Source organism: Ochotona princeps, chromosome 21 (genome assembly GCF_030435755.1).
Source record: "Ochotona princeps isolate mOchPri1 chromosome 21, mOchPri1.hap1, whole genome shotgun sequence".
Taxonomy (NCBI): domain Eukaryota; kingdom Metazoa; phylum Chordata; class Mammalia; order Lagomorpha; family Ochotonidae; genus Ochotona; species Ochotona princeps.
Window position 1 is genome coordinate 22,786,740 of NC_080852.1, and position 24,958 is coordinate 22,811,697.

The window sequence follows — 24,958 nt, forward strand, 5'->3', positions numbered from 1 at the left end:
TACTTGGGAAAGACAGAGGCCTCCTAGCATTGAAAGGAAGCATTTGGTTTACACGCATTGGTTATGCTGCGATGAATTCGTGCTTGAACATTACATGCGGGCCACTGATAGGAATTATTGAGAAACAATTTTTAGTAAATTCTGTGCAGATGGAAATAGGAAGGAAGGACAAACGCCTTACGCTTTTAAGTTTAAGTGGCTCTTTGACACCTGACCTCTTTTGTCATCTACGCCTGCCTTTCCCCATCACATCTGTGACACTCAAAAGATGGTGGAGAGAATATTAAGAGCAGACTTTCAGGAAGGAGCAGGATGAATACGCTGGGTTCTATGAGTTGGGAAGGGATACAGCTAAAGGAAGAAGGGGTCCTCAAAGGATAGGCTGTTGAAAATTGACAACATCTGAGTCTGTAACTTACCGCATTAGGATTATTCTGACTGGCAACATCTTTGTCCTGATGGTCAAGATTGGCCCTCCAAATGCCAGGAGCATGGGTGTCTGTGAAGTTATTCCACGGGTGCCTGCAAACATCTCTCAAGATACACTGAGCCATGATCTCTATTGCTTTATTTAGTCCTGAGCACAGTCTTGCGAAGTGGGAACTACTATCATGTCCTTGTTAGAGATAAGGTTTCACGTGACCAGTCACCTGTTCCAAGACATGGAGCTGGTGGTTGATGGAGTTGGAATTCCAAGTCAGACCCACGTGAATGCCACACTCAACTGCTCTAGGATTTGGGCTGAGACCTAGTTTCCACTTCATACTGCCTCCGTCAAAGCAAGGAAGTCACGCTACAACGTGGCTGCTGTGGGTACGCAGAGCACCTTGGCTTGTTATACAAGGGTGGCTAAGAGCACTGGAATGCCAGCTCTACCACTGGTAGGGGATTTGTACAATTGCAGAAGCAGTTCCAAACCCTGGTGGGAAAGTTCCCAACAGATCTGATTAGAGTCACAGTTCACTGATGCCTGATGCTCGCTGGGGAAGGCTTCATTGTCTGGTCTGTGAAAAATGAGGGACGGGCCTGAACCTCAGCATCAGGGAAACGGTGAAAGATGGAGAAACATTTCCAAAGTCACGCTCGCTGAGAGGTCAGTTCAACAGGGCCAGGATGGGGTGGGGTGGGCTGGGGCATGGGGAGTGAGCAGCTGAGAAGTATTTGTGGCACCAAGGAGAAGAGGTTGCAATGTCCACTCAAAGAAGCCATGGCTATGAATTGCAGGGCATCAAGACCCTGTCAACAACACTAATCCCCATGGATGTTGGCTGAATAAGCCTTCGATGACCGAAGCAGCGCGCTGTGCAAACCATGTCAGCTTCCAGCAGGCCAATTTGTCCTCATATTACACACTCTGCTGGCTCTGTTGCTAGACCCCCGGGCTGGGGATTCGTGTTGAGCTCCCCGCCCCCGCATCCAGAGGAGCATGGTTAATAAGTCAACAGAATTCAGGAGCCACGACCGGATTAAGAAAGCCGTTTTATTTTGGTGCCCTGGACTTCAAGCAGATTAAATAATCAAAAAGCCTGAGCCATCGGGGTCATGTTTGAATGCTACAGCTGTTCACGGAGGTTTGACAAACACCCTTTATGTGTTTCGGTGGCTGAATGGGAAAGGCAGGGATGATTTTGGGGAGGCCAAGACTCTAAGAAAGAAGAAGGGGGCACCATCTAAAGACCCTCTTATGGAAATCGAGCCCAGCCAGATGGAGACAAGGGGCAGGGCTGCTTAAATAAGCGGTCTCCTGAAAGAGACAACTGTTGCCTGCACCGAAGAAAAAGCGCAAGCTGGATTCAGGGGGAAAAAAAACGAATCAAAGACAGGCTCTCTGAGTTTGCCATGTCCTGTGTTTGCTCATCTGCAGATTAATCAGGGCGGCCTACATGATCAGTGGGGACATCTGTGGAGACTCAGCCATGAAAGGTGAGTCGTGATTAATTCTGTCACCCCTGAGAGAAGTTCTCTAAAAGAGGACCCTAAGGTCCCCCACACAAAGGTGCTTGTGGGAAATCTATTGTCGGGTAGCTTTTCTTAAAGACTGGACAGATGTGGATCTATGATGGGTGCAGAGGCAGAGGTTAAAGATAAAGGTATGTAGTTGTGACAGGTGTATGGAGTGGCACAACATGAATTACTTCATAGAAAAGGCACTGTATAGCCTTAGAAGGAGTCATTTGGATTTTCGCCCAAATGGCAAAGACAACAAGGGGTTTGCTCTTTTATGCATTGAAAGGGGAGGGGAGTGGACATTCTGCATTCCTTGACCTCAAACCGAGCACCAGCTCCTTCAGAAACCTCCCTCAACATCTCCCCCATTGCCCTAGAACATGGCCAGCCAGCAGGAGAAAACCGAGGGAAACCAAGGCCAACAGGCTCAGTGCCTTTGAAGGCCGCGTCATATAACCTCTAGCGAAGCCAAAAACAAGCCAACTACCCACCCCAGGCAGAGCTTTCATGGCAGCAGATAACTTTGTGGAGATCTGAACATTATTGTGTGGCCTTGTGAATTCCTCTATGAAGTCATACAAGGCCCTAGAGAGCTGTCTGCCATCTTTGGAAATCCAAGTCTCAGGGACATAAGGAGTTGACATGGAAACTTTGGAGAATAATCTCACAGCGTATCTATAAAATGTAAACTCACCACTCACCCTCCTCTCTGGGCTCCAAGCAGGTTGAGTCCAGAGCCCTCTGCATAACCACCGGTGCAGTAGGATTTGTGATGAGAAAAACCCTCAGCTCAAATCTTCTTGGGACAGAGAGAGTATAAATGTTAACTATAATGTGATCTCACCATGGAATACTCCCCTAGCAGCTAAAGCAAATGAATCCACTTTTAGGTATCCATGCATATGGATAAATTTTGAGTGAATAAAACAAACTGCAGCGTGATACGTGCTATTGATGATATTCACACTGATTGTTAGAGAGGGGATGTGATAGGCAGTGGGGCACAGCAGGTGAGTACTCTCCAGGTGCTGAAGGAAGACTGTGGAAGTTGCACATTATGGCCATACCAGTTACGGCAAGGATTCAGCTTCTCCATGCCTCAGCATCTTCACATTTAAATGACAATGATAATGGAACCAAATTTCCAAGCAGATTCCAATTCTAAGAGAAGAAGGAATTAATCGATATCAGGCATAGAGTGTATTGCTAAGCTGCAAATGTGTGCACTACAATGACTTGCTATAGCTGCTGTTGTTAACAATGATTTTCAACACATCTGGAGAGATACATAAATATTGGTGGGGCTGGAAAATAAGACACGGTCACTAATAGAGGGAGCCCCATTGCCTTGGTAGTGGGTCACTGCTTTGAGTGAAAAGAAAAATGAGGAAGCAAGTAAAACCCACAAACAAGCAGCAGGAATATCATGGGAACAGGACTGTTTCATGTATGATTCCTGATGCTTTTCTGTATTTTGGCAAGCTCCTGCCCTAAAAAGGACTAGAAACTGTCATTTATGGAAATGGTCACTTAGGGAATTACACCTGCAGAGATGGATATGCTTAGAGCTGCCCTGCACAGTATAAAAACTGTCAGCCACATGAAGCCACTTCAAGTTTCCAAAGTTGTAGACAAACAAAAATTCACTTACTTGGTTGCCACAGTTACATGTCAGGAACTCACTAGCCACATGTGGGTACTTACTACCCTATTGGACAGCACACGTATTCCATTCTTACAGAAAGTTCTTTTGGGCAGCACTGCTCTAACGCATACTTTTCAGGAATCTGAATACCTGAAGTTCTCTATCTCAGACACATCTGGCCATAAATAAATCTGCTGCATTCTACAAAAGGCATATGCTCTCTGCACAAAGATTTCTTCCACTGTTCTATTCCCCATCCTTAAGTTTTCCATCCTCTGACTACTGAGGCACTGGGAAAAGATCTCTTCTGAAGCTTCCACAAAGCGTTCGCATGAAGTGTATCGCAGCCCAGCCCAACTCCAACAAAGACAGTAAAAGCTACAACCTCTTCCAGCACATACATGGTGCCACCTGTCTCCCACGTCACACTAGCTATGAATACAAAAGGGGAGAAAAACACTGAACCCCTTACACACTGGTTCCAACGCCACTTTCTGTCTGTTCTAGGTGAACTGCTCCTGCTTTCCAGTATGATCTTCCTGCTGCAGGGGGCACGTGGCTGCCCGGAGAACTGCCAGTGTCACTCATCTTCCAGTTTTGTAGACTGCAGCCAACGGGGTTTGGCAGAAATCCCTGCTGATCTGCCTGCTCCGACTCTATGGCTGAACTTACAAGATAACCAGATACGCCAGATTCCTGCTTTCGCATTTAGGTCAGTGCCGCAGCTCATGACCTTAAACTTGGCCAATAATTCCCTTTCACATCTGTCCCCTGCAGCTTTCCAGGGGCTTCAGCACTTGCAGGTTTTAAACCTAACTCAGAACTCCCTGTTCTCCCTGGACAACACAATTTTCCATTCTCTCCCTGGGCTGAGGGAGCTTGATTTGTCATCAAACTCCATAAGCCACCTTCCCACAAGCCTGAGTGAGGATTGGGAGAATTTAACCGTGTTCGCAGTGCAACACAACCGGCTTCAGCATCTTGATCGGGCACTTCTGGAGTCCATGCCCAGCGTGAAGCTTTTGTATCTCAAGGACAATATCTGGAAATGCAATTGCCACTTGCTCAGGCTGAAGCTCTGGCTGGAGAAGTTTATCTATAAAGGTCAGTCATGTTTCTTTGGAAAACCCCTTCTGTGTCTCACTAGTCTAGGATGGACCTCATCTGTTCTCTGCATTAGAAAATGGTGGAGGAGTGTGCAAGGGACTGAGTTGAGGTTTGTCACACTGAATCTCATGGTACAGGAAAAGGGCTACATGAACCACTACAGGTGCTTAAATTTATCTGTTGATATGAGGCATGCACACGATAATTAACACAACACAGAGTTATCTAAGAAGTAGGAAGGCCAAGCACCACCCGAGAAACTGCTCAACCTCTGAGCAATACCAAGCTCTGATTTCCAAGTGTGATTTGACAGCTGCAACTCTTCCCTACTGCTAGCCTTTCTGTATTGGCAAATTCCACTATCATAGAAATTGGGTGCTGTGAGGCCTCTCTGAAGTTACCACTTTAACGAAATGCCAAAAGCAAACTGAGAGATCTTAGAATATTAAAGAGGAGGGACTCTGGAAATCATTTAGGCATTAGTGAGCCACTGCCAGAGAGTCAAATTTAGCCCCATTCTTGCTTCGGTTTTATTGGAACTCAAACATGCCTATTCATTACATGATGAGCACTACTTCATACTGTAAGGGAGAGTTGAGAAACTAGTAACATTTACCAATATTGACTAGCTGGCCCCTTAAAGTCTATCCACTCCTATTATCAGCAGGAAACAGAGCCAGAGAGGTGCAGTGACTTGCCCAAGATCACAGAGTAGAAGCAGATGAGGATAACTGTCTGGCTTCGAGGTCTTGGCCCTGCATTCTTTCCCTGCCTTCCTGTGCTTCCCCCATCCATTGTCTCATCATCATTCGTCCATTGCTGTTCTTCAGTGACTTATGTGCCAGACACTGAGAAAGAGGCAGGCAGCGAACAAGAAAATCCTTACCGTCACTGGCAAGTTCCCATTCTGATAGTAGAGAGAGCTCTTGGATAAAATATTACATAAGATACAGGTCCCCCCAACAGTTAGTACTAAGTTGGTGAAGTGGGAGAAATGATAATGGGGTCAACCTCACCAGTGGGTGACATAAGTGTGTGGACCTAAACGATGAGGAGGAAGAGCCAGGAGACAATCGGGGGCGGGGAAGGCCAGCAAGGTGCAGCAGCCACTGAGGGAGGAGGCAGGCTAGGCTCGGCTGAGAGCAAAGGAGGGAGTTACAACAGTGGAAGGCAGTGAGACGATGGATGGTGGCCACACAGGAAGGTGTATGATAGGCAGAGATTTGGGGACTTTTTCAAGAGATGGAAAGTTTTTGAACAGTTGTAGCCAGGGGGAACACTACTATCTGATTATAATTTAGAAGTCCACACCAGTGACTCTTAGGTGAGCAGACAAAAGGCTTCAGTAGAAATAGCCAAGGGAGAAGCTGATCTTTGTTAGTGAAAGAAGAGATAATGATAATGGTGGTCTAAATTAGGATGCTGAGAAGTGATCAACTTGGGGAAATGTTTAGAACATTCAACTGAGAGACACTGTTGATGAGGGACAGATGTTTGGTATAAGGGTCAAGACAGTATATGGGAAATCTGCAGCCCCTATCAGAATGCCTGGGTTCGAGTCCTGACTGTACTTCCAATTCCAGTTTCCAGTTCATGTGCTCTCTGGAACCCAGTGATGTTCAAGTAGTTACATCTCTAACACCCAGGGGGGAGACAGAGTCTAAATTCCCAGCTTCTGGCTGGGACCTGACCTAGTCCTAGTTAATGTGGGTATTTGTGGAATGGACCAACGGATGGAGAATGATTCCCTATACCTTTCACATACATCTTAAAAATTCAAGAGAAAGAACTTGCTAATGGGTTGGGGTAGGAGATGAAAAGAATATCCTTCTGGGAAATGTGATTTTGTTTTGTCCTGCTGTTGTAAACCAGATACATGGGAATACCCTTAGCAATGAAGCAGCAGTCTGGCGAATGGGAGAGGGACTTGTGGGGTGGTGGGGGGTGTCAGCCATGAGTTCAGATTGGGGCATGTCAAATTTGAGATGCTCACCATATACCCAAGGGGAGCTGCTGATTGAGGCTCTCTATCTAAGCTGTATAACCTCCAGAGTACGCATGTTTACAGATGTCCTAGAGGGAGGCAGGTTAGAGTTCAGCATGGGGTGAAAACACATAACATTAAATTAAGCACACATCTCAGCTTGGTATCCATGAGAGATTGTTTCCAGGACATCATACCCCCACGCCTGATACCAAAATATGTGGCTATCCAAGTCCATTAGATAAAATGTTGTAAAATCTGCACACAGCTTGTATACTTTAGAGCAATACTGGACCAGTCATCATACCTAGTACAATATAACGTGTACACAGCTGCCACATCAGATAGTTTAGTGAAAAATGACCAGAATCTATATATGTTCAGTGCAGATATAGAGTGTTCTCTCCAGCTATTTTCAATCTGCAACTGGTTGACCTTTTGAATGTAGCTGGATATGGAGGGCTGACTAATAGTCAATAACATATCACCAGTCAGCCAAGGCACCTGCCAACCTACACAGGAGCCATACATGGTAACATTTTTCTTCTAGAAGACAGCATAAAAACCAAAAAACTGTTTACATCTGGAGATGAGGTGGCTTCAGTTGCTGTTCTCTGGATTGAATTGCTAAGTGTAAACAAAGGAAATTTTCATCAGATAAGATTAAAATGGTACTAAGAATTGATAATTATTATATAAAATGGTAATAATTGATAACAAGATACCAGAAGCAACATGGAATGGGATGAAGTCTTTGCTGCCCTTCCACAAGCTTGCTGGTGGTTCCTGGGCAACCTGAATATCCTCCACTAGTCCCCAGAGTCACAGATAGCAACAGACAACAGTAAGGCCGGGGGTTCCTGGAGTCTATTCTATACCTTGGACTCAGTGAGGAAGCTCACCGTGCCCTCATGGTAGAGCTGTGCAAGCAAAGATAAAGGTCTTCAGAAGAAGGCGAAGACCTGGATGTCCCAAAATAACTGACATGAATGTGCGAGAGGGTATGATTCTGGATGCACTTGTTATAGGTAAATTGAGAGAACAGACATTAGTCAAAACCCTGTTCCTAAGCAGCCCCACAAATAGAAACACCATTTGCACTGATGGCCGGCACATCGACAAAGGTCTCTACAGACCTCTGCAAAGACCTGCTGCCACGCACATCAGCGCCCCAGGGAGCTGGGGGCAGGGTTTGTATTTCACGCCATCGCTCAGGGTCGGAAGCCCCTTCTGGGCTGTGACGGTGCCAGCTTCCTCACACAGCCTCTAAGGTTACTACCAAAGGGAACCCCAGAGAATGTGGGTTTGCAATGGAAGTTCTGTGGCCTGAAGGTGGCATTCTCTGGTTCCTCTGGCAGGAACTCAGTCATGCAGGCCCAAAGTGACCACAAGTAGTAGGAAAATACAGACTTATTGTGAACCTAAACGTAAAAAAGTATGCTTTGGTGAATACATAATCACATTCTCCTCTATTTAAACATGTTTATGGATTTTTATACTGATGAGTTTCCCCTTGTCTATTCTTGGGCACATGAATCATCTTCATGCTCATATAACTTTATTAAATGTCTATTCTGGGTTAGGTATCATGCTAAAATATTTGATTTTATCCAACTGAGTCCTCAGGAGAATCTTGGGAAGCAAATTTCATTATTACCCTCCTCCCCTACTCCCCAGAAAAGCCAGCAGAGGCAAGGGTATGGCTAAAGACCCTTTTCAGGGTTGTACAACTAAGCAATGTGCAGCCTCAAGATTTGAATCCAAGCACAGGTTATGAGGTACTTGTGGTCAGATCAGGAGCAACGAGTACCCAAGAAGCAGGGATTTCCTGTCTTGTCAGCCCATGACACGAGTCAGGAAGGGAGAGGACCCTTGAGTTGAGCTGCAGAGATCTGTTTCTGGGGTCATGGCTCATGAGATAGTGTGATATGGCTAGGTGGTGAGTCCTGGCAGAGGACACGGCTCCACCACAGGCTATGGGCCTGGGCAACCACAGTCTCTGCCTTCCAGATATGTCTCCAGGCTTAATTTGCATATTTCCTGAGGCTTTGGATCCCACACTTACACTTAACAGCACAAACTTGGTGCTGGAGAAAGATACTCCATGTTAGAGTGATTGGATCAACTGTCCCAGTTGGAGGCAGCTGGATGGAACTGCTAGTCCCATGGCCAGTGGCCCTCTTCCCCTGGTGGAATCTAAGGCTAAATAACCTTACTACTTTACAAGGCCATGTGCCTCATTCTGTCTCTGGCCTCTGCCTTACAACAAATTCCCTGGCAGAGGCTCTTGATGGCCAGGTGCAAGGGAACAAAACGGTTCATGAGGCAAGAATCCTTAATCGCAGCACAGGTCAGTGGCTTCTTGGGCTCATCCGTTTCTCTGCAACTCTGCCCTCATAAAAATCAGTGGCTTGCCAAAGGGTAAGATTCCACTTTTAACTTTTACGTTCAAAGTAGGACTCTTGTCTCAAGAGAAGAAGCCTGCAGTGGTCCAAGAGATTCTGGTGCTGGGTGATTCAGTTTTTAACAGTGACGCAAAATGGGCAGTGGGTTGAATTTTGCCACAACCACTAACCCCAGTGTATCCGGACCATAGAATAACCGATGCACTTGTCTTATGCGGGTTAGAAAGAAAGGATGTAAAACCACTCCCTAATCTTCGAAGTACTCTGCTACAACAGGCGCTTACACTATCAGAGAGATTACTTCCATGTATGTCCTTCTAGTATAATTTGATAGTTCCCCTACGTGTGTTCTAAGAGTATGTGATCTAACTTTGCTAAGAGGAGTGCTAGTTTATCCTGGGAGAACCGAGAAACAGATGACAGATGAGTCCTGGCCAAAGTGCCACTGGAGGCCATGTTGCCCTTCCTGTACAAAACTCTAGACAGCAGGCAGTAGTAGAGATGGGCAGTGGGGATAACAGGGAAAAAACACACTTGAGGGGGTAATGTTGTTTGTGTACTGCTTCATTCACTCATGACCTCTGTGGGTCTGGACAAGAACGAACCATTCCAGCAGAGTGTGAGGACTCAGGTTATAACGCTTTGTAAACACTCTCATGGGAGCTGCAGATTTGACGATTTTTCTGGCAGAAAATTTCATCAGAGACATTTTGTTGTTGTTGTTGTTTTCAAAGCCAAACAGCAAGCCAGTGACCAAATCAGGCTAGGATAGCCCAGCACCTATTTTTTTTTTTAGCAAGGAATTACCCACCCTAAAAGTTCCTGAACCACAGTAGTCTACATACCTAAGGAAGTCAATTGCCTTCAGAGAATGGAAACTATTTTTGTTAACTCACTGGAAATTCAGTAGGCCAAGCAGTAAATGTTTTGAGGCCTGAGGAGACACGTTAATTACTCTTAATCCCCTCAACTCAGTGAACAGTATCCTCACGTCCTCAGTTACAAGAAATCCTCCCAGCATCATTCCGCGCTCCATCTGGCATCACCCAGCAGTGTTGGTAGACACATAGGGTCTTTGTAATTAACACATAACATCACAACAATGGGCATTTGTTTTATGTTCTCCTTAGATTTCCAAGGGGGATCTGGTACAAAAAATTTCTTGTCTGGCAGGGCTCATTAGAGGAATGAGTGGTAGGAATGTTGTGGGCAACAGAACCCTTGGTGTTGGCCCCCAGTGCGTCTAGCTGTCAGCTTTTGCATTGTTCACTGCCTCCCTGTGCAACCCCCACAAGCATTTGTAAAACGTAAAGGTAACTTGGCTTCTAATGAATTCTTGGTCAGAAGTAATTGCCAATTTAGTGTGTGGCATTTTCAGCATTTAGCCAATTTAGAAATCCTAAAATCATAAAATATGGTTGTTAAATTCTTTGACTCCAGGGGGGGAAAAAGGTACTTTATAAATTCCATCTGCCTAAGTTTTTGCAGGCCACGGACTGTGCAGCTCAGCTGTATCAAAGCTCTGTTGTCATCCTTTGCTTTGGTTTTTCTAAAGGAGGCGTCACAGATGGCATCGTCTGCAGGTCACCTGACCCCTGGAAAGGAGAAAAACTCCTTGCGATCCCTCACGAGCTGTACCAGCCCTGCCTGCTTCCTTCTCCGGATGCAGCACCCTCATGGGCTCAGCAGCCCGGCTCTGCCCACAGGGGAGCCCTGAAGCCTACCGAGAGCCACGGCTCTGAGTGTGAGCTCAAACCCAAGCCAAGGCCAGCCAACCTGCGTCACGCCATCGCCACCGTCGTCATCACGGGGGTGGTGTGTGGCATCATGTGTCTCATGATGTTGGCAGCTGCCATCTATGGCTGTGCCTATGCGGCCATTACAGCCCGGTATCAGGGTAGGCCGTTGGCTCCAAACCATGAGCCTGGGAAGACGGAAGGCAAAGAGCTATTTGACAGTTCACCAGCTTAACAGCTTTTATCTCAAACAGCACTGATGGTGGTGGAAGGCTAGGAGCAAACATGTGGCATAGGGATGATGGGTTCATTGTAACTGGCCTCATTTCTGCCTTCCCTGAACTCCATGATGGGTCCATAAAAACATATTCCTGTGAAGAAACTGACCGTGTGATTTTTTAAGTATTATATACGAGATACACATGACATCTGCACTCATTCCTGAGGTGTTGTCACAATGACTCTATGTGGGAGAAGGTCATGCATGGGGAAGACGAAAAAAAAAAAACTCAGGTATTCTTCCTTGGATTAAGTTGCTTTTACACAGCAAGAAAAAAAAAAAACAGAAAAACAATTCGAGCATGTGTGTCGGTCGGCATTCCTGGGAGCTTTACGGTCCATTGGAAAACTGCTGGATTCTGAGTGCTTGGGAAGACACTGCTGATCCTACCCAAGGGGCATGAATGCCTCTGTAATTCAAGTTCATGCTAGCTCGGAGATGCATTCAGATGCTGTGTATGTTATATATTTAAGGAGAGTGCCTGTTGGTTGGGAATTTCATAGTTTGCCACAAGAGTCAGCTTCTATTTAATTTTCTAAATCAGAAAACCATTTGGGGCTTTCTAAGTTGCAGGGGAAGAGGAGGGTTACACATCTGCATAATGGAACTCAGGCCAAGGATCTGGTGGTGTTTCCTGACACAAAGGTGAACAACATACAAGCCAGCATGCAGAGTTGGAACTAGGGGCAGATAATACTATCGGGCCATAGCTACTCCAGGAGACTGGAACCTTCCGCTTACAGCTTCCACAGCAGGAATGAATTTAGGTGGAGAGGGAGAGAGGGACTTTTGCGTATCTGGATCTACACACATTCAGCACAGAGTGCAGAGACATGTACACCCACACCCACACATAAACATTGGTGCAATCAGTTTACCCACTAATGAAACGCAGCCGCGTCAGCGTGGAAGCCAACAGCTGTTGACCACCACCCAGATTGCCTACTCAACACTCTGGGATAGGAAGTAAGAAGGAAGTCTGAAGGGAGGGGGGGAAATTACCAAGAGACCCCAGCTATGTGGCAGCAGCCATCCTGAACATTACTTAAGCCATGGTTTAAAAAAATCAGGTGTGGTGTGCCTTCCTCCGCAGACATGGTCCTGAAGACTTGCATGCAAAGTGAATTTTTGTAAATTGAATCATCATTTTAATGCAGTAGGGGAGCTCGCTATTTAAAGGAACCTTTCATGGAATCTTTCTGTAATGGAAATAATTGGCTCCAGATTTATACATTTTGTAAATTTGCATTTTCTCATGCTAGGTCTTCTTAAAGTGGAATCTACCTGTTCTCTCTCACGATGCCTCTGCTCATACTAAGTCACTTGTTTGCACTGAAATAACTTTATCCAGGAAGACAGCACAGAGAAAATTAGGTGCAGAGTAAAAGCAGAGAATGACAAATACAGGGCAAGCTGCCCCCATCCCCAGGCCATGACAGACATCACTAATCAATTCCAGTACTCCTCTTTGCTGAGTCCTCAAGTACCACAGATGCCTTCCTAAGACAGCAGTGTCGGCAACCAGAACTAATCAATTAGAATTGGTTCAAACGATAAAAAACATTTACCATTCAGAGAACTGGCTCTATAGTGACTCCTTAAGGCCACATATTAATGGGTTTGGATCCTAAGTAAGCGTCCACAGCCGACCTGGGATGTGAAGAAGTAGTCCAAACCATGGCCAAGTACAAAGAGCCCCCAAGGAAATAATGGAGCCTGCCACACCTTTGGCCTGGGACTCATATCAATGCTTTGTAGCCTGCACGGAGGCAATTTACACCTGCCTGTAATGCTGCATGGCAAGGTGGGACCCACACACCCACAGGCAAAAGCTGGGCCACCTTTTTGGAGTAGCAATTGTGCTAGTGGATTTTGGGGTGCGGGGAGACGAGGTTCCAATTTGGATGAGAAGGCATTTTGCTAAATGTTAAAAACAAATCTGGATACATTAAAGAGTAGCTCAAACTAGGACCGCAGGGGGCAAACCTGCTGCACTGGCTCTGTCCCAGGCTCTCAGGTTCTGCCGTCCTCTCTCTGCTGTGCCACATGGGACACTTCAATGGACAAGGGTGACTCTCAGGAGTCCAGCTGCTCTTGGGACTTCAGCGACATCTTTGTAGGTGAAGAAGAAAACCCTTCCTTGCCCCTGCCCTGAGTCCTTGCCCGAGAAAGCAAGAGGAGAAATTCAGAAGACCTTTCTATATGTAGTCCCAATGTCAGCCATGCTCCTTGAGCTTGCACTGTACACCCAGCCGTGGAGCATGGTGTTTCCCCGAGTGTTCATGGTACCCAGCCTGTGAGATGCTTAAACAGATAGTACATGAGCTGGGGGCTACAGAGGGCAAAGATGCATGCTTCTTATTGCAGTAATTTAAAACTGTCAGTGCACTGTGCCTTCCCACAGGTTGGTGACACTGCAGGTCAAGCCTGTGTCCTGCCCGCAATGTACCAACACACGGCAGGAAACTTGAAAGTGATTGAAACTCTTGCTTGTCAATGTTTGTAGTCTGCTAGATTTTCAAGTACAGGTGATGAGTCAAATGACCAGACTTATGGCTCAATGAATCATTTTTTAAGGAAGGTGATTAGAATGACATGTATGAATATTCAAATTTCTATCTTGTGCCTTCAGGCACTACAAACAACAGTTGGCAGTGAAAATAATTACTTATCTTGAAATGTCAACAGTTTCTCAGCATAGAGACTTATAAATCAAATTGTTTGGATTAACAAACATGGAGTTATCATTTGTTAATATGAGAAATGAAATGTTACAAGTGCAAAAAACACTGCAGATGAAAAACTCAATTTGCCGGTATTCTGCAAGAACCACAAATTATCTCTCACAACCACTATAGCTCATGAGCGGTAATTTGCAGACGCCTCACAGATTATTTTCAGCTGTTTATTGCTTCACCAAATTTACAGATTCTCCTGTAAAACTGTGCTTCCACTCAGCTGCTGAGGACTGCACTGGCCCCCAAATCATATTTAGTGTTGCTTATTTGTAAAGAAAGCATCTAAAACATGTTTTCATAAAATCATACTCGGTACAACAGTATGACTACAGCTGGGCAATATTTTTGTGAGAGACCACAAATGCACAAGTGTGCAATGGCCATGTACAGTGAGACAGAGAGGATAGAAAAAGGTACAACATCAATGAAGATTCCAGAGAAAGATCCAGGTACAACTTTGAATTTGAAGAGCTCTTACAATTAAGGCAAACAGCCTGCACTCCTGCAGGAAGATTCTTGTGCTCAAGATTATAAAATGCCAGTCAATACTTGACATTTTCATTTTCCTTACAACAATGAAAGACTAAAAAGTGATTCACACACAGAGGTCTTCTGGAAGGCCCACAAAAAGGAAATCTCATAACTGAAGCTAAACAAATACCCCCGAAACAAAACACATTCATGTTAGCCCACATTACTCAATTTTAGCCACTGCTGGAAATGTGTAGCTTTCTATTGCATATCAGGAAATACTTTTGCCACTTACTCACCACTGTATTCTCTGTTCAGAGCTCTTGAGAGAAACCTACACATATACACAAAATGATGCAGCAAGCCACCATGACATTATGGGGACTGCAGTTTGTATGTACAACTTCAGCGAGTCACCTTGCTTGCCCTGTTGATGAAAAGGCTTCTTTTTTTTTTATGCTCAATGTACAAGGAGGACTCAAAGAAATTTCCATCCCATTGCAAGAGGCATTTTCATTTTCTACCCTTTTAGATTCTCTGCTGGACTCTCCATACCACATCTCCCTGCAGTGACACTGAACATTCATTTGGATGTCATCCAGCCATACAGGCTCATCAAGAAGGTGCAGAAAAATAGTCAGAATCTACGGGTGCTGGGAAGAGTCTTGAAGATCATTCACTGTAGGCCTGGCAAGTTTCAGAAGAGCTACCACCCGCATCCTTCTCCGTCAGGACATGGCTAACAGGTCACGGTAAACTTATCTGGTGAGCCCAGACAAGACCTCAGAATCCTTTTAAATCTGTTCCTCAGGTACTCATTACTGATCAAATGGAGTTGACACATGGGATTAAACCTATTTGCTACCATGATGTGGTTCAAGTGCCTTTGTTTTACAGATGGGAAATAGAAACATGAAAAGTACAAGAAACTCTCCCAAAGTCACACGAATACTTGATTCCAGGACAGAAAAAAGGCAATTGCAGGAGCAAGGCATTAGCATGAACAATACGCCCTGACTCGCACCATTCTTGGTTCATTTTACAGTGAACCATAACATCTAGACTGTGAACTGTATTAGCTGTTTACACAGAGATATAACAGCAGCACCACCCACGCAGAACACCCAATTTTTTTGCCATAGGCTTTCTGAGTATCATGTCTAACTTTCTCTATACCTTATGGTACTCAAAGCACATGGGTACTCCACTACATTAGAGGTTAAGCAATGCCATCAGAAAGCTTGGGAAGTGTGTTAAGCATGGAATGGAGGAGGAATGTGGAGAGAAGTCTTCCCGAGATCGATCCCAACCTGGGCACTGGGATACATTTGGAGAAGGCAGAGCGAGCATCCTCACTTGGCACTGCCAACATTTCCAAACCAGCCAGTAAGTCACTTATTCCCACTCCTGGGACAGGAGAACAGCAAAAGGAGCTAAGGCAAAATGGGAACGGAGCATCCTTCCAGCAGCTCTGACTCTGGGAAGGCCACTCTTGGAAAGGGAGTGGAAGAAACTGAGTGACAGGCTCTCGTAATTATTGGAGACAATGATCACATTAAACTCAGATTAGGATGCTAGCTAGTAAATAACGTGTTTCATTGAAAGGAGAATAAACACCTGAGGATGCTCTGGCTTCTCTATGGCTCACCCCTGCTGATTCTGCTGCAAGTTAGCTCGCACACAGCGAGCTGTTCCATAGATAACTCCGTGCAAAGGCAGTAAGAAAGGTTTCTGATCAACCACCAGCAACGAATGGGGACATGTGGTCCAGTAAACCTCAAGGAACTGAACCCTGTAATGATCCTATGAGTGAATATGGGAGTATTCATCTGCTGTGGAGCCTTCAGATGTGCCTGAAGCCCTCAGCAACACTTCCACTGCAACCTTATAGACGATCCAGAGCCGACACGTTGTCTGCAGCTTTTATGAAAAACTAACCACGAGGAGACAGCCCAATGCCCAGATCTCTGACACACAAGAGCTATATGATAGTAAACGCTTACAGCTCTAAGCCAATCAATGTTATCGCAATTTGTCACGCAACAGCAGATAACTGAGACATGGACTCTTGTGAAAATTTTAGCTTTTAACTCCAAGGAAGTCAATAAAGGACTCTGAATGGAGGAGAAACATGGAGTGACTTGTTTTCTAAGATTTCTGGGGCTCCAATAAGGAGACAGAAGGGTCAAAGTTGGAAGAAGGTATTAAGGGAATAGTCAGAAGGCCATTTCAACAGTCCAGGGGAGAGATGAAGTTGGCTGGTCCTTGTAGGTAGTGGTGTAGTACTGAGATGAAAGGAGAAGAATCCATCCTGACTACAAGATCATGACTCAAATAATAAAACAGTTAAAATGGCACAATTTAGATAAATAGGAATTTAGAAACTGTCTAGGTAGTAGGTAATTAAAAGTTATTATTTTTTGGGCCCGGCGGTGTGGCCTAGCGGCTAAAGTCCTCGCCTTGAAAGCCCCGGGATCCCATATGGGTGCCGGTTCTAATCCCGGCAGCTCCACTTCCCATCCAGCTCCCTGCTTGTGGCCTGGGAAAGCAGGAGAGGACGGCCCAATGCATTGGGACACTGCACCCGTGTGGGAGACCCGGAAGAGCTTCCAGGTTCCCGGCTTCGGATCGGCGCAGCACCGGCCCATTGCAGCTCACTTGGGGAGTGAATCATTGGACGGAAGATCTTCCTCTCTGTCTCTCCTCCTTTGTGTATATCTGGCTGTAATAAAATGAATAAATCTTTAAAAAAAAGTTATTATTTTTAGGTGTAATGATGATATTGCTATATTAAAATGCAAAGACCATATCCCTTAACATTGTACACTGAAGTATTTTTGGATGGAATGATGTCATGACTAAAATTTGATTTAAAATAATAGAGGAGCGCTGGTAGCAGAACAGGAGTTTGAAGAACACAGTGTTCACTAGTGGATGGCATATAGGACAATTTGAAGGATCCACAGGAAGTCATATTTTTCTATCTACTTTTGAGTCTGCTCAAATATTATCAACAACAAAACAACTCTAAAGTCTGTGGACCAAATACATGATGAGGTAAAAGGATGACTGAGTTGCATTCACCTAGATAAGCAAGACCACATGGGACACGCTGAATGGAATCAGGGCATCAGTATAGGATGCCTATACTGAACGTGCACTACTGAACGTGACGGGACTACTGGAGAAAGAGGAGGTGCTCACTAGTCAGGACAAGGGTCAGGCAAAAGAGGTGAGGCTAATAGATGGTACTGAAAGCTTAGACAGTGGGTAAGAAAGCCACTGAAGACCTCTGGGCCCTCCACTATTTCTAAGTCTGGGTTATGAGTAATCAGCAAGGGAGACTCAGCAGGGACTGGCAGGAACCATGCAAAGGAGCAGCAACAGGGTAAAAGGCTTCTGATGCACGAAAAGCAATGACCATCTGAAGTTCAAGTACTGGTGACCCTGATGAGAGGAAAGTATTACAATGGATGAATGAGGACTGCAACCGATTCTAAAGAGAAATGGAGAGAGGAACAGAGAAAAGGACACATAAAAAAGTAAATAGTACAAAACCAGTAAGATCACACTGTAACAAAATAATTCTCTCTTAAAAACCTGGCTAAGCTGGCTAAAATCTGGAAGTTGGTAGACTTGCCAAAGAGAAAAAACAAAAAGCATATTAAGTTGACCATGTAGGCCATTTTCTGAGATTTTCCTTTTAAAGATAACTGGACACTCCTACCTGCCTGCTCTGAATCCCTTGAAATGCAAATGACACTCAGATGTTCCCAGCCCTGTCAGAAGCTGTTCACCTGGAACAGAAGCCAGGAACTCTTAGTGCAAAGTCGAGTGAGGCAGTGGGAACAGAGCCTTGGCTCACCCTTGTGTGTACCCAGCTAGAGAGGGACAACGCATTCTGCAAGGGCAACAAAGTCCCCGCACTGACTGCCCGAGTGCTTCCGCTTCTCCTGCAGGCTCGGCTCTCATCCGTCCCTCTCCTCCTAGGGAGGGAGGGTCATGTCAGGTCATTTATCCTCCGTGGGCCCTCACTTAGCATGAGTCACGCATATTCTCGTCTTAACTGAGATCAAAATCCCAAGAAGGTCACCAGGAGATTTGCTTGGATAAAGGCAGTTAAATAAACCCCCAAATCTCTCGTGAGCCATGTGGGGGAGGAAGGGCTGGAATCCCATAAACTGCTTTCCACTGAAGCATGTGAGGGCATTTCCAATGCTCTGCCCAGCATTATGATGATTACATCGTTCAGAGGTTTATAAACCCGAACCAAGATCAAGTAAATCACTGTCTTGACTAATGATGAGAGCATATATTTTTAGAAGGCTCAGGATCTTTGATTGGGATTTCTTTGTAACCACATGTACCAAAACATTAGGTACAATGATGGACCAGGCCTGATACACGCAGCTGTCTTCAGCATCTACTTATGTCAAGTCTGATTTAAGTATCCACTTCATTTTTATAACAGCAGGATGAAATAGGTGAGTGAACAAATGAGCATTTCTTGTTTTTGCTTCAAACAGAAGATGTGACATTATTTTCCTCTACAACAGGACTTGGCCAGCTTTTACTATGAAGCTCCAGGTGGTAAATGATGTTGGCTTAGTCGGCCAGGGAGTCTCTCTCCCACTACTTAGGCCTTCCTCTTTAACAGGTCAACACCCACGGACAGCAAGGGCATGGCTGTATCTCTGCAAAACATTACCTACCAAAAAATAGGCAGCAGATACCTGTCAAGGCACTTATTTCCAGAATATGTAAAGAATCCTCAAAATCCAGCAATAAAAAGACAAACCCAACTGACACAGAGAAAATCACCCGAATAGGTATTTCCTCAAAGATACACAAAAGACGGGCAAACACACGAAAAAAACTGTTCAGCATAAGTGTTTAAGGAAATGCATATTTTTTCACACTCATCAAATGGCTACAAAAAATGGGCAATAACAAGTGTTGACAAGGATGTAGAAAAATTAGAACTCTTATACATTCATTACTCGTGAGACTGCAAAATGGTAAATCCACTTTGGAAAAAAGAAAACATATGTCTACACTAGAATATATACATGAACGCTTATATCAACATTATTCCTAACAGCTAAAAATTGAGCACCACCTTCATGTTTTACTATCTGGCAATAAAAAAAGGGGGAACACTGGTAAGTGGTGCAACATGAGTGAACCCGGGAAACAGAAAGGAGCTTGTCACAACAGGTCACACATTATAGGGCCCTCTTTATATGAAACTTCAAAAAAAAAAAAATAGTTCCCAGGGATAGAAGATGAGAGTGATTTCCTGAAGTTAGGGTCTGGTAGGGGGGCAGTGTATGGTGAAACCTAAGCGGGATGCTGAAGTAATTCTAAAATCAAGTTGTAGGTCAGCATCCCCATATCAGAGTGCAAGTTTGAATCCTGGCTGCGTCATTTAGGATCTAGCTCCCTGCTGACAAATATGGTGGTGAAGGTGGTGGAGGGTATCTCCAGAATTTTGGTCTCTATCACCCACCTGGAAGAACAGGGTGGGCTTCTTGGCTCCTGGTCTCAGCCTGGCCCTATGGTCGTCTAGGAATTGAACTAGCAGGTGAAAGTTCTCTCTAGCTCTCCCACTCTCCCTCCAATAATTAACATTTTAAAAACAGAACAAAATAAAATTATATTGTGATGCTTAGACAACACTATCAAGTATACTAAAAGCCGATGAGTTGGGCAGTTATGTATGCAGTGGGTGACTTTCACAGAACATAAACTGTATCTCAACAAAACTATTAAAGAAATACAGGTCCAGAATTGGGCATTCACTTCTGCACTTTGCCAACCTCTAAGAGTTTCAAAGTTTTATTGTCAAATAAGTCTAGATATTCTAAAGATATTCCCATGGGCAAGTTTCCATAGAGAACAAAAAATGGGGGAAAAAAACCCCACCGTTTTCAGGTATAACTGTTGACAATGAAAGCGCTTCCATAAAAATTAATCAGCTCCTGGTTACTAAGTGTTCAACTGTAGGCAATTCACCAAGCATCTTTTCTCTCAGCAGGAACCAAACGGGCCCTTCCTAAGGCTAGCCTGAATCTGGTTGCAAGAAACACTCCAATATTGGCTATTTCCATGTTTAAAAAAGCTATGCTGTGAGAAATTCAGTTTAAGCATCAATACTCCTGATTCACAAATGGGAAAGATTCAAGCCAGTTGACAGAAAGGGAGGAGCAGCTCTGAGCAGCCCCCTTTAACATCCAGCTCAGCTTGACTTTAACATCTGAATCCCACCATGACCTCAAAAAGAGGCAGCTTAACCTGAGGATTCACGGCACGTGAGCCACGATGAACAAGCATCTGTTACCCTGCGATTCTACTGCTGGTGTTTGAGAGGAGGATGTGCTGGGATTTTTGATGGGGTTTACAAAGAGGACAGTGTCTCTAGGGAGTGAGTGGCCTGGAGAGTGAGCATAGTAGATATCATTTCTCAAAACTCTGGGCTATTTTTATTTCTGGAGCAATCATCCTCAATATGCCCTTGTCACTCGCTACAGTGGTATGCAGAGCAGCTGCTCCAGTTGCCAGTTTTGGTTTTCGCTTTCTGCTGGAGAGTTCCAAGACATACTTGCCATCTACAACTACATCACACCTCCAGTTTGGAAGAGTTGGCTATGATCAGCCCTCTTGCTGTTGTCCTCCTTTTACCTCTGCATCACATCCATTTATTCGCCTAGCAGAGAAATGTCAGACACAAATCCCTCCTTTGGGGCTTGCTTTGGGTTCCCCTCTCCCCCTGGGTCATCCACCCAACTGCCCACCAACTATGACTTTACATCCTCGTGAAGACTTCTAGAACCTGAGAGATCTGGTCGGCTCTCTGAGGGCCCGCCGGGAACATGTACGTGCGCCTGAGGCATCTCATGGCAGATTCACTCAGGATTCTTGGAGGAGAAAGCTCCCTCTGCCAGGAATGCCTCTCCCTCAGACCTTCACACAGCGTCTACACTGCCACACTCAGGTCTGCAGTCATGTCGACCCAGTCAGGGCAGCCTTCTCTAACCACCTCCTAATTAGTCTAGATATCCTGGCCCACCACATATCCACACAAACACCAATGTGCATCTCTCATCTCTGCAGCTGCCAATCATGCTTTTTTTTTTTTCCAAAAGAGTTATTTATTTTTATTGGAAAGTCAGCTATACAGAGAGCAGGAAAGACAGAGAAGAAGATCTTCCGTCCAATGATTCACTCCCCAAACAGCTGCAATGGCCATAGCTGAGCTGATCTGAAGCCAGGAGCCTGGAGCTTTCTCTGGGTCTCCCACATGGATGCAAGGTCCCAAGGCTTTGGGTTGTCCTTGACTGCTTTCCCAGGCCACAAGCAGAGAAGTGGGAAGCAGGGCCACTGGGACATGAACTGGCACCCATATGGGATCTTGGTGCATACAAGGCAAGGACTTTAGCCACTAGGCCACGATGCTAGGCCCCATGCTTCTTTTTTTCTAAAAAGCACTGCTCATTCTCCTTCTTCTTCTTCCCTCTTCCATGGATTTTGTTGTCTACATTCCCCATGCAATGGGAGCTAAACCACTGGCAGCAACTAGGCCATGCTCAATGTTCTCGGAGGGCACTTACAGTTTGAGACAAATTGGGACAACTATTCCTTGGGCAGTGTCACCCTGGCCTCTGGATGCCAGATGCCAACAGGGCACTTGTATTGCCTCAACAAGCATCCTCCCATTGTACTCCATATTACCCTCACAGCATGAACCCAGCACTAGGTACACAGTAGGGGCAAAACCCACATTTCTGGAATAATTTAATTAAGACTGAAGATGGCTTTAAAAATTAACCAATAGGGGAAAATAGCAAATTGGGAAACACAAGGTGAAATATCCTGTCAGTTTAATCCAGAACTTTTCAATGGCACTATAATGCCGGGATGAGCCAGAGAATTCGTGGTTGTGGGCCATTATGTGCTTTGTAGGGTATTTGGCACTATTCCTGACCTCTCCCTACTAGGTGCCAGTACCCTCCGTCCTAACCAGTGGTGATTATCAAAAATGGTTGTAGATGTTGCCAAATATCCCTATCTCTGGATGGAAACTATTGGTTTAATCAGAAAGCATTCATTTTGCAAAGAGAAGATACTTTCTTTGCTCAGACTGGTCAACCTAGTCGTTCATCCACGCAGCTTGAACATAATTCCCAAGGTATTCATTTGTATTACCAGGTGTGTGAGAGAGTCCTCATTAAAGGCGTGTCACTAAGTTGAATATCTACCTACACATTTGCCAACACTAGTCAGCCAACTCTCAGGAAGGCCCCAAACTAAACTCTGCACTCAGAGAAAATAACAGTTAGTGATCAACCTTCTTTGATAGATCAGCTTACTAATTAGTTGGTTAAAATAAGACCCTCTTTGTTATTATGTGACGTTAAAGCCCTACAGATGACACCACACAACCAACATTTCTTCCAATGAACAGCTCCAATGTAGTCTGTGTTCTTACGTCTCCTAAAATCTACCAAGTCATTGAATTTTGCAGTTAAAATGGGTGCATATTTTTATATGTAAGTCATAACTCTCAATAAAACTCATTGAAAAAGAGCTACAAGACACCAATGCATGTAAGACCTATAATTTTTTATTCCTACAGATGATCACATTAAGCTATTTTAAGCAGCCCATGAGATGCTTGGACCTCAGGAAAGGCATCCATGGGTACAAAGATAACTAACACAGTTCCCATTAGGACTGGGCACCCAGTGAGTTTTCTATTCATTGAAACACTCCTATTGGTCTGTGTCACACTCCTGTGGTGGGGACAGGGGCTTCAGCTATTGAGTGATCAGAGAGTGTTTTGTGCTTGCACGGTCTGTCTTGTCAGTACATTTTATAACATTACAGACCTACAGACGGCAGGTTGAAAATGAAGTCCATCTTTATTTAAAAACTTTCTCACTTTTCACAAGAATAATTCTCTGTGTTTGGATATGGGAATAAAAATATCATGAGGCCAGTCCTTGTCCCTGGAGCGTTTATAATTATTTCAGAAGTCAAATGGAACATTTTAAAGAGTGACCTAAGATTTATATACTATGCATGTTTTAAATTGTAGATAATTCAGAATTTATTCTTTTTAAAATTCAGGAGCTTGAATTTCTTAGCAAACATCGAGATTTGGGAACTTACAATGGCCCCAGGAGAGTCTAGAAGGTATGGCGTGTCAGACAAGCAACAGAGTGACAGCAGTCATGCTCGACAGGGCTGCATTTCCCACTTTATTCAAGTCTTTTTTTCCCACATCATTCCTATCCTAGCACAGTAGCAGTGGGCCTATGATTGCTAGTCCACAGGACTGAGTTTACCACTGACAGCATGATGGAGAATTATCACAATGACCTAAGTAGTTCAAAGAACTCAGTTTAACAAGTAATTTGGGGCAAGGAAGATTTCACTTCCATTTACGAAGCTCTCATTGAGGGTTGATCTACTCTGTTTCACTAGGTTATGCTGTGATGACAAGATGATGAAAAGGACTGGGTCTTCCAGATAACTGTTCAAATTTTCAATTTGCTCACCCTGTGTAGACACTGCTTTAAAAATAGCTGCTGAGGGCCCAGCACAATACCCTAGTGGCTAAAGTCCTTGCCTCGCACATGCCAGGATCCCATAAGGACACCAATTCTAATCCCGGCAGTCCCGCTTCCCATCCAGCTCCCTGCTTGTGGCCTGGGAAAGCAGTTGAGGACGGCCCAAAGCCTTGGGACCCTACACCCACAAGGGAGACCTGGAAGAGCTTCTGGTTCCTGGCTTCAGATTGACTCAGCTTTGGCCATTGTGGTCACTTGGGAAGTGAATCATCAGATGGAAAATCTTCCTCTCTTTCTCTCCTCCTCTCTGTATATCTGGCTTTCTGGTAAAAATAACATAAATCCTTAAAAAAACAACAACAGCTACTGCTTGGTGGAGCCTGATTATGTTTCATTTACAGGTAGAATTCCTAGCAAAAGCAGAATTTTATGAAATATTGAGCAAAAGAATATGCTACTAACTTGACAGAAATGGGTTATTACCAAATCCTAGCCTTTTTTGACTTAATATCCCAGTATTTTCTTGTCTGTTGTCTCATACTGTCCCCAGATTGACATAGAATAAAAGCAGGGAGGTGATATGCTTGGTCCTGTTTCACACATACCTTTAGAGACACAAGACCAACACTCAGCAAGTCACACATGTAGGTGGACTTTCCCATCCAGGGTATGTGTTTCTACTAACAACAGAACATGGATAAATGGCCAGACAGACAGACAGACAGACACACACACACACACACAGAGTTTTCTGGACTCTGGAAGACATGGAAGACCAAAGGAAATGGTTGGTCGGTCGGTCGGTCTCTCTCTCTCTCTCTCTCTCTCTCTCTCTCTCTCACACACACACACACACAGTTTCCTGGGCTCTGGAAGACATGGAAAACCAAAGGAAATGGTCGGTCAGTCTCTCTCTCTCTCTCTCTCTCTCTCTCTCTCTCTCTCTCACACACACACACACACACACACACACACACACACACACACACACAGTTTCCTGGGCTCTGGAAGACATGGAAGGCCAAAGGAAATGGCCTACCACTCCTTTGTAGTGGGAAAGCAGTTAGGAAAGT

At 44.8% G+C, this 24,958-nt stretch overlaps 2 protein-coding genes across 2 annotated transcripts in view; one reads left to right on the forward strand and one right to left on the reverse strand.

Annotated features, from left to right (window-relative positions):
- The window catches only part of CACNA2D3 (calcium voltage-gated channel auxiliary subunit alpha2delta 3), a 714,521-nt gene that overhangs the window by 103,373 nt on the left and 586,190 nt on the right, over positions 1-24,958 (reverse strand). The gene's annotated exons all lie outside the window — the stretch shown is intronic.
- Positions 1,640-11,098, forward strand: LRTM1 (leucine rich repeats and transmembrane domains 1). Its single transcript, XM_012925896.3, has 3 exons — positions 1,640-1,923; positions 4,100-4,696; positions 10,644-11,098. The coding sequence occupies exons 1-3, from the start codon at positions 1,884-1,886 to the stop codon at positions 11,057-11,059; spliced, it is 1,053 nt and encodes a 350-aa protein (XP_012781350.3). The 5' UTR covers positions 1,640-1,883; the 3' UTR covers positions 11,060-11,098.